We start from the raw sequence: 9,957 nt of genomic DNA, 5'->3' as shown, positions 1-9,957 counted from the left end.
CGGGGGATGGAGCCCTTCCTCGGCTGCACCGGCGCCGCGCTCCTGCTCTGCTTCAGCTACGCCGGTCTGCGCCCGGTGGAGGCAGGTACGGGCGGCCGGGCCCCCGGGAGCGGCTGCCGGGGGTGCGGGGAGGGGGGTTCGGTGCGGGGAGAACCCCCCCCGGCCGGGGGAGCAGCGCGAGGGGACGGAGTTTGGGGGCGCCGGGACTTGGTCGGGATTTGGGTGCAGAAGAGGCGGCGGTTTCGGACGCGCAGCCCCGCGGCACCGGGCTCGGGGAGCGCCGGGCGCTCGCCCCCGCGGGGTCCCGGCGTGGGCGCTCCAGCCGGGCATCCCCGGGAAAGGAGGCTCGTGGGGGTGTGCTGTGGGATCGGGGAGAGCGAGCCGAGCCCCGAGCCCAGCGCTGGGCACGGAGAGGCGAAAGCTCTTGGGCACCTGAGCAGCGGCACCGGTTCGTGCCACTGGGATGAACGGGAGCAGAGGGGGCAAAGCCAGACCTGCTCTGCCGATGCCGCGGCACGTCAGGCTCGGCAATCCCCCTGCCCGGCTCACCCCCGGCTGTCCGGGGCCCAGCTGGGAGCCCTGTGAGCTGAGGAAGCACCACGGCCCCAGAGGAACCACCTCTCCGGGGGCACAGCACGTCCCAGCCACTGGAAACCAGGCCCCTCCGAGCTGAGCTGAGTGGTGGGGGATCTTTGGGGAAGGAAAAGGGCCCCGTGAGCTGGACCTGATTTTGGAGCCACCAGGATGTGCTCAGGTCCACTATTCTCTGCATCAGCCGGGCTGAGCCTTGACCCCAGCACCCCATGTGGGTGTAAACTGGGCAGTGCTGGTGCTGCTCCCCAGCCCAAACCAGCCGCCCTCCCCAGCTCTGTGCAGGCAGTCGAGGGCTGTCTCCTTCTCTGGCTGCAAGATGTTGGTGGAACAGCTGCTTTGATTTGCAAACCTCTGATTGCCAGGATATCTTGCATTCCAGGAGGCTGGGGGTGACTATTAGGGATGCAGGAGCTCCAGGGAGTGGAAATTCCTTTGGCCAAGTCAGCCCTGGGAGTTGCTGGAGTTACATCCAGCCTTGTCAGGGCTGCAGCAACCCCCCCCCCCCCCCGAATTCCTTCGGCTCTGACATCCATCCTTGGCCTCTGAAGTTGCCGTTTCACAACTGACAGATCCGGGGAGATTAATGAAAACATTCCCGGGAGGAGGGAGCGATGAGGAAAACACCGCGGCACAATGGAGGCGTCTGCAATTGTGACAGCCCTCCCGATTTCCTGCAAACTAGGCCACTTCCCTGCTCTTCCTTATCCTTGAATCACCTCAGTCGGCAACTGGGAGTAAACATGGAGTTGTGCCCCTGCCCATAACCACCTCCTGCTCCTGCCTGTGCCCCCAAGTGTCCGTGCCACGTTATGAGCTGGGCAGCTCGGTGGGCACGGAGAGCTGCCCTGTCTCATGGGTACGGCGCGTGCTGGGGAGGCAGGAGGCTCAGATATGGGCTCTGCTGGACCTGGGTGACCTTGGTGTTGGGCCACACACCCCTGCTGCCTCCTATCTCTGCGTGTCTCCTTTGCCAAGGGTGGTGATGGGCTCTGCCCATGCCCTGGTGAGGCAGGAGACTTGTCCTGTCCCTGTTTTTCGGAGAAGGAACAGAGGAATGAGGGTCTGGAGTGGTTTTCCCAAGGTCACACAGAGGTAGTGGCAGCACCACCACCAGCTCCGTGTCCCCAGCTCCACCTGATGATGTGGCCACCAGGCCACTGAGGCACACAAGAGTCACTGGAAAAGCCCATGGAGAGGAAATTAGTCCCAGGCAGGGATGGAGGCTCGGGGGTCCTTTCCCTTTGGACCCAGAGCTTGTGCAAGTGGGTTTAAAACAGTTCCCATTGTGAAAGGTTAAAGCTGCTGTTCCCAGGAGGGAACTGGTGCAAACTCCCCCCTGGCAAAGCCATGGCAAGGGCGAGTGAATGAGCAGCACCGAGCACAGGCCCTGCTTTGAGCAGTGGTTTGGCCAGACAGGACCATTTTTTGACAAGGTGATGCCAAGGTGAACAAGAATCGGAAGCAGGACCAGGAGGAAAAAGTAGCTGAGAAATAACCTCCTTACCAACACTCTTTGACAGCCCCCAGCATCCCACCTGTGTGGGTGATGCCCTCCGAGTCATTCCTGCTGCTCCCTGCTCCAGAGGGTCCCTGAGGAAACGCTCGGGATGGTTGGCAAGTCAGAAACAGGATTTGATTTTGCCACAGCGTTGCTCTGCCAGCAGCTCCCTCCTCGTTAGGCTGAGCTAATGAAGAGGGGGGTGAGCTGGGCTGGGCTCAGGGCACTGCTGAGGGCTGTAAGAGCAGTGGGGAGATGGTGGAAGACCCCAGAATAGGCCATGACCCCTGCAACTTTTTAGGGCAAAGAGCATCTCTGCAAGATGCTGGCCTGGAGAGCAGCTCAAGTCAGGTTTGTTTTTGTGAGATGCAGGGCAGAGGTGACACACTGCCCAGGTGGAGGTAAAACCTCCCCTGCCAGCTCAGCTCCAGGCCCAGTTCAGCTCTCAAGACCTGGACTGGCCTCCAGTTTGAGGAGCCCCTTAACAGCCCCCCCACCTCCACTGCCCAAAAAGGGGCCAAACCTGCCTGGCTGGATTCTGGTCACTGCTCAGCTCCTAAGTGTGTCCTCACACCCCAAGCCACGCTGCAAACCAGCCACCTCCTCCTCTGCTGAGGTGAGTGTCTGTCCTCACCCCCTCCCCAGGCAGCCCCCCGGCCTCAGGGGGGAAGGAGGGCAAAGCAAAGCTGACAACCCGACTCCAGGTGCTGATTCCTGCCCTGTGCCCGCCTGGGTGAGCCAGGGGAGCTGAGCTCACCCGTGGTGTGGCAGGATCAGACCGAGCCACAAGCTCAGCACACACGGGAGGGAGAGCAGTGATTGCTCTGGGAGCTCCCTGGGAATAACAAACCAACCCATTCCGGCCCCTTCCCTCCATCCTGGAGGCCATGGAGATTCCTGGCCAGCTCAGGGGAGGCGTAAGCACTTTATTGATTTCTCCATTCCCTGTGGGAGAGGTTTAATTGGAGTGGGGAGGTTTCTAACCTCCGTGTCAGCCTCTCAGCAGGGATGCTGCTGCGCACGAGGCAGCCAAGGTTGTGCCATCCTCTTCCAAACGCTGTCTCCTGCTGGGAATATACCTGTGGAAAAGGGACATCCTGCCCAGAGAGATGTGCTTGCAGGCATTAACCATGCACAGGGTCCTCCACGGAGTGTCATCCATGTGCTGGTACTGGACACGGCCTCGTCCCTCGGAAATTTATTGCTAAATAAACCCCTCTTGGTTTATAAAGTGCCCAGAGGCCGAATTAAGGCCTGAATTAAGTATAATTCAGTTAAAAGCAGAAATGTGTTGAGCAATGTAACTGCAAATCTTTTTGTGTGCAGTAAAAAGTGGGATACAAGAGCAGAGCTGGGTTGGGAGCAGCCAACAAACTCCTGGGAGAGGTCTGGCACCGGCATCCAGCGCTGTCTGGGAAAATCCCGGGCTTGCTCAGCCCCTCTGCCTCTGATTTCTCTGACATTACAGAGGGGTGGGCTGAGAGGAGCTAGAAAAGCCCGTGGCACCCAGTTCTCCACGGACATTCAGGTCCTGGGTAAACCATGCCACGATGGCAATGACTCTGCTGTGGGTTTGCAGCATTAAAATCCAAAGGGACTGAAGGGACCCGAGCGGATCCTGCCCGGCTTTGGGACTCAGGGACCCCAAGGTTTGGCAGTGTGGGACTCTCCAAAGCAGAAACACCCCTTCCTTCTGCCCCGAGGGATTCCCAGTGGCCAGGCTGGACACAGAGAGCATCTCCATGCTCTGTGAAAAGGCTCCATCCTCCCTGACAGCATTTCCACCCTCACGTTTGGGCACCTGCTCGCTGGGAATCGGCGGCAGAGCCGAGGGGTGGGCGGGAGGGGGCTGGCCTATTAATATCCCGTTTTTGCAGGGAAGTGGGCGGTCAGCGGGAAATAATTGCCTCTTTCCCAGCCCAAAGAACCACCAGTTGGTCTTTCTGCTCTTTGAAATTGCCAGAGCTCAGCAAAGAGCCCCGCTTCCCACGGGGCCGGGAGCGGGATGATCCCTGCTCCCTCGCACTCCCCTGGGGCTCCCCTCATTAAAACCCTCGGGAACGCTGAGCAACGTGCCAGCCCTTCCTACACACCCCATAAAGCCAGCAAGCAATTATATCCACTGATGGGATCCATGCTGGGAGAGCTCAGAGAGGCTCAGAGAGGCAGCAAAAGCAGGTCTGTGTGAATCCACATGCCTGAGAACATCACATGGATCTCACGGATGCTCCTTCCCCTTGCAGGTCATGTCCTTCCATCTCCTGCATCTGCGGGGTGCAGGGATGAAGAGCTGCTGGGATTTAAGGCTGGCATTCGCTGCTTCCTGCAGGAAAGGGCAGCTGGCAGGTGGATGCCATGGAAGGAGCTGCTTCAGAGCCTCAGCAGCCACTCGGCTCACTGGACCATGTCCCTGGGGCTCTGAGGCTCTGAGCCCTTCCCTGCAGGAAAGGAGCTGCCTGGGAGAGGAGCTAATGGAATTGGGAAGTGCTGGGAGTACAGAATAACCTCAGCCATGTGGGAAGCAATTCCAGGCACCTCCAAGTGGTTGGAGTTTCCAGGACAGTTGAATTCAGAGGGAGGTTTTTGGGGCCAGGCTGGGCCCCTTGGCTGGGGAGATAAATCCAGGAATACACTTTAATTCCAAACTTATAACCGAACTACAGGACTTGGCCGGCCTGAGGTGACCTCCAAGGGTGTGATATTTCCATAGATTCCTCCTTTCCTTCAGTGATGCCTTTGTGGCCCAGGAACCTCCCTGATCCTACAGGTGCCAGGCAAGACACCCCAGGGTTTGGACACCCCCTTTTCTCACTCCACCACCCCCTGATCAACATTCCCCCCTTCCCAGGTGACAGCAGCAATGGGATGGAGACAAACCTTCTCCCTGCTCTTTCTCCCACCCATCCCATCCTATTTACAGCTCCAGTGGTGGAGCCAACACACGGAGCAGTGGTTGGTCTCCTCTTCCTCTTCCCCCACAGCGGCCACTGTGCTGATAACAAAGCCAGGGAGGAGCCAACCCAGGGTTCTAAAGTGTGTGTGGGAGTTTCTCTCTCTCAAATAAAAGTCCACTAATAACGAGGAAAACATTTAATGGGAGGCTGGAAGGGGTTTCTCAGGATCCAGAGGGGATTAGGGATGATCTCCAGGGCTCATGTCTTCTTGCTGCGCAGCGGCGGCGCCGACCTGCACCTGCCAGAAGGGCTCCAGGTGAAGAGGGAGGCAGAGCTGGGACACACAGCCCTGGGGGACCTGAGATTGCGGATTCTGTGGGAAGGAAAGGAGACATGACTTTAGAATCCCTGGCTTTGAAGCTGCTGCTCGTGTTTAAGAGCCTTGATTCCGTCTTATATCATCAAGGCTTCCCCTTGCGGGGGGGAGAAGAGGGAGGCCCAGTTTCTGCTGATGTGAGAAGGGGAGGATCTTTCCATCCAAATTCGGCCAAACAGATCCTCTGCCAGTTTGCAGAGTGGGATTTGTTCCAGCAGCACCACAGCTCCTGCGCTGGGACGAAGCTAAACTGCTAAACCAGGAATATTGCACCACACGGGTCCCTCAAGGACCAGACAGGGAATGTGCTGCCCTCAGAGATCCTGGAATAAACAGGCAGAGAAAGGCTTGATCCACAACATATTCCCTGCTACCCCTGCAGCCATCCCACCCTCTGTGCCCGCTCCCAGAACACCAGCACCTTCCCTGGCACAGAAGCAAAGTTTCCAGGAGTTGCACATGACTCTAGGAGGAAGCAAAGGTTTGGATTTGGCCCTGCTAGAGCTGCTGACCCCCTGCAGCCTGCTGGGAAGCAGGAATTACACTTTCTCCACCTGATCTCAGCCAGGTTGGCACTGCAGAGAGCTGCAACGGGCCCAGGGATCCAAAAGTCACATGGAATGTCTTGGAACAGTGTTTGGATTTTAGGAAGTCATGATCTCATTGTGCATCTCCCGGGAGCGGCCAGAAAAGCATCCTCATGGGTGAAAATTTTGCTTCCAAATTATTCACTCAGCTCTGGGAGCAGGAAACTCATTCCTCCTGGGTTTGTATTTCTGTCAAACACTGCTTAACTCTCTTTTCTTAGTGCTTTTTATGCTGGTTTGACACCACTGATTTATGTGTAGCTACTCCTAATCTGTGGTAGTGCAAGGGGAAGGCTGTCCTAGATTTCCAGATTTTAGAGCTGCTGACTTCAACTAGTCTGCCTCTCTCTCAGGTATTGCTCCAAGGGGGGGTTCTAGAATGTTCTTGACCACCCACATCAGATGATTTCTCCCCCACCTCCATTCAGATTCCGGCTTTGCAGGCTTTGAGCTCTGGGTTGCAGCTTTGCCAAGTGTTCCCTCCTGCCTCCACCTTCTCCCACCACTTCCCAGAGGGTTCTTTGCTCTCTCCCAGCTCTTTAAGGTCTTCCCAACTCCCCCACATTTTATGTCATCAGGAAACTTGGACACTTTTTATGCTGTGCCTCCCTCAAGGTCACAAATTTCAGAGGGGACTCAGGTACCAAGCACAGAGTGCTGCGTGTTCCCTCTTCCCAGCTTTTTCCCTGATCTCTGCTCTCTGTTCCTGTGGGGTTAATTAATCTTTTCCAAGGCCTCCTCAACTTAAACTGAGTGGTAGCTCCTGAAAAAAAACCACCAAAATTTAGCTCCTAAAAATACCCAGGGAAGACAACCACGCCGGGATTCAACGGTGCAGAAGTGCCCGGCTGCAGCTGGAGACTGTTTTGTCTCCCATCCCTCAACTCCGTCATGTCCTCTCCGTGTGTTCCAGCAAATTCATCAGGCATGACTCACAGACCTTCCCTGTGCACATTCCTGTCTGCTGACTGCCCCTTCCTAAAATTAGACCCGACTCTGGTTGGTTCAGGCACGGGGGAAGGTGAGAGATGCAGAGCCACATCCCTTCCCTGTGCCACAGCAGGGAGCCGGGGCTGGAAGGGGTCGGTGTTTGGGATGGGGAGGATGATCCGTCTCCCTCTCATCTTGTCCTTGGCTTGCAGGGGAAGGTGAGGATGATGAGTGTTTCCTGATGAGTGTTTCCTTCCCCCAAGAGCTGGCAGGGGAACACTGCCTCATTCCATGAGGGCCAGCCCCTGGGAGATGAGAACACTCTGGGTCAACACCGACTCCATCATCTGCTCCAGAGGGGAATGACACATCCCCTGTGAAATCCTGGAGATCACAATCACTTGCTGCTCCTCCTAAAGTCCCAAGTTTAGCCATTCAGCAACCCTATTGCTCACTGAGAGACTCTCTGGAATCAGTCTGGGTCTGATTCTTGTCCAGACATCCTATTCCTCAGGGACTCCCTGGTGGGTGTGGAAGGAATGAGGGCGTTGCTCTGTGAGTGTAGGACAGCACTGACCTTCAGCTGGGGAATTCTGTGCTCCCGTTATTTCTCTGTTCCCAGGGGAACATTCACCAGGAGTGATGTCAGTTGTTTGGAGACACTGACACTACAGCTTGAACATTTTCAGCCACATCCAGGCTGCTGGGACTGACTATAAATCCAACAAGTGTTACTGGAGACGGGCACACGTGCTTCCCTCTTTTACTGGTGACCTCAGCCCCGGCCCCAAAGGGGCTGTGCAGTGATCCTAATGCAAAAAAAGTATTATCTTCTTATAAAAGTCAGAAAAAACATTACTCTTCCTCACCCTCTTGAGGTTATTTAGAGCATTTACTGCTTTGGGTTCAGGGCACAAGCTGGAGATTGTGAATTAAATGTGACCAGAGGAGAGGGAACAGAGTCCAGCTGGAAGAGCTGTGCCAAGTCTATGATGTAAAACCTTCACCTGAGATGCCAAGAAGGGCTTTGGACTGTGCAGCTCCCTGGGGAAGAGGCTCCCAGGGAGGGTGTGCAGGAGTCCAGCTCTCCTTGGCAGGGCTGGCAGCTCCACAGAGCCATTCTACTGGAACTGGGAATAAACACAGAGCCTCAGGCAACTGCTTTCCTGGCCTGCCCTTCTCCCAGTGCAATATCCCTCGGTGTGTCCTGCCAGCTGGGGGGGGATGATTGCTGGATTTCCTCTGACATCGGCCACGAAACGTGTATGAAACATTTTCTGCCAAACTTACAGGGGAAAGCAGAAGAAACACTCCCAGTTACTACTCCTGCATTTCAAACCTCCAGAGTGCTCATCAAAGCATTCCCTTTGCATACTTCCCAGGCAGATTTTGCATCTCCTCCCAGCTGTCACTGTCAGACCGTAGTAGGGAACAACAGAGAAAACGTGGAGCGTGGCTGGGAAGGAGGAGATGAATGAGCTGCTCAGGGCTTGGCTGTGTTGGTAAAGAAACTCTTCCCAAGGGTCAGTTATTTCATACGTAGAATCATAGAATGGTTTGGGTTGGAAGGGACCTTAAAGATCATCCAGGTCCCCTCCCCTGCCATGGGCAGGGGCACCTTCCACTGTCCCAGGCTGCTCCAACCTGGCCTTGGACACTTCCAGGGATCCTGGGGCAGCCACAGCTTCTCTGGGCAACCTGTGCCAGGGCCTCCCCACCCTCACAGGAAAGGATTCTTTCTCAATATCTAAGCTAAATTTCCCCTCTCTCAGTTTGAACCTGTGCCCAATGACACTCATACTCTCAGCAGAGATCTCCTAGAACCTCACTGGGAATCGAGACCTGGAGTACCTGCAATTTCCAGGTCCCATATCCAGAAACAAACCCAGGAAGGACCCTGAGGAAGGTCTTTTCCCACTCCCTTCCTTGCCCTAGCTCTGTCTCCTGCCCCTGTAAAGGCTCTGCTCTCCCTCCTTGCAGACAGCCCGTCAGCTCCAGTAAATGTCACGGTCAAACACCTGAAAGCCAACTCGGCCGTGGTGACTTGGGATGTTCTGGAAGATGAAGTTGTCATTGGATTTGCAATTTCCCAACAGGTACAGTGCCTACAGTTACTCAGCTCCAGCCATGTTTGTCTTCCCCACCCCCAGGTCCCCTCAGTGCCCAAATCCTCCTGCTGCAGTTTAAGCCCATTCCTTCTCGTCCTGCCCCTCGTGGTCCGAGGGGATTTGGCTCCCTGTCCTCTTTGCAGCGGCGTTTTGTGTGTTGGTGGCTGCAGAGAGGGAAGGGTCCCCACATCCCTGGTGGGCAGGGCAGGAGGCAGGTGGCCTTAGGGGACAGCAGTGCACACGGGAGGCCTCCCCACCACTCTGTGCTCTCCTCTCTCGGCTTCCAGAAGAAGGACGTGCGGATGCTGCGCTTCATCCAGGAGGTGAACACCACCACCCGCTCCTGTGCCCTCTGGGACCTAGAGGAGGACACTGAGTACATTGTGCATGTCCAGTCCATCAGCATCCAAGGCCAGAGCCCTGCCAGTGAGCCAGTCCTCTTCAAGACCCCCAGGGAAGCTGAGAAACTAGCCTCTAAAAATAAAGGCAAGTGTGGGTGAGTTCCTATGTGGCCCCCGGGACGCCCAAGGCAGCGCAGGGCCCTGTAGGGAGGAAACAGGATCCTGTGCAGGGAGAATGCTGGGATAAACACACACAGGGGGCTGAGTGTCCTCTCACAGCCCCCAGGGGACAAGCAGGACACCTCAGGGTACCCAGCAGACAAGGCTGAGGGGTGCACAAGGTGACAGGGAGGTGCTGCCAAGGCAGGCTGCTCCTTTCTCCCGTTTCAGATGAGGTTTGACAGGCATAGTGAGGAGGAGAAGGTTTCCACGCTGGGAGCTGTGTGTCCAGCTCCCTGCAAGGGGAGAATGCCAGGGGGAAATTCCTGAGCAGTCTGTGAACTCATGTGGAACCAGCCCCCTGCATGGCACTGGCACTTGTGGGATTCGAGGAGTCTCCTGTGCTTGGATTCCAGGGCAGTAGGGAAAAAGAAAATACCCCAAATATTTCTTACACTTGAAATATTTCT

General features: G+C 56.2%; 2 protein-coding genes across 3 annotated transcripts in view; one reads left to right on the top strand and one right to left on the bottom strand.

Annotated features, from left to right (window-relative positions):
- The first annotated feature begins 6 nt into the window (after positions 1-6).
- FNDC5 (fibronectin type III domain containing 5) overlaps positions 7-9,957 on the top strand; it is a 16,531-nt gene continuing 6,580 nt past the window's right edge. For both annotated transcript variants that reach the window (XR_003530594.1, XM_027661163.1), the window contains exons 1-3: positions 7-85; positions 8,860-8,975; positions 9,275-9,473. Coding sequence is in view for 1 of the 2 variants with exons in the window: in XM_027661163.1 (XP_027516964.1) it covers positions 7-85; positions 8,860-8,975; positions 9,275-9,473 (394 nt within the window). In the remaining variant the exon portion in view is untranslated. The remainder of the gene's footprint in view (positions 86-8,859; positions 8,976-9,274; positions 9,474-9,957) is intronic.
- The window catches only part of LOC113955549 (S100P-binding protein-like), a 26,179-nt gene continuing 21,389 nt past the window's right edge, over positions 5,168-9,957 (bottom strand). Inside the window, exon 5 of the mRNA XM_027661161.1 lies at positions 5,168-5,359. Within this exon, the coding sequence (XP_027516962.1) occupies positions 5,245-5,359 (115 nt within the window). The 3' untranslated portion in view covers positions 5,168-5,244. The remainder of the gene's footprint in view (positions 5,360-9,957) is intronic.

This window comes from Corapipo altera, unplaced genomic scaffold (genome assembly GCF_003945725.1).
Source record: "Corapipo altera isolate COAL_440 unplaced genomic scaffold, ASM394572v1 201, whole genome shotgun sequence".
Lineage (NCBI taxonomy): Eukaryota > Metazoa > Chordata > Aves > Passeriformes > Pipridae > Corapipo > Corapipo altera.
This window is presented reverse-complemented; position numbering and strand designations above follow the sequence as displayed.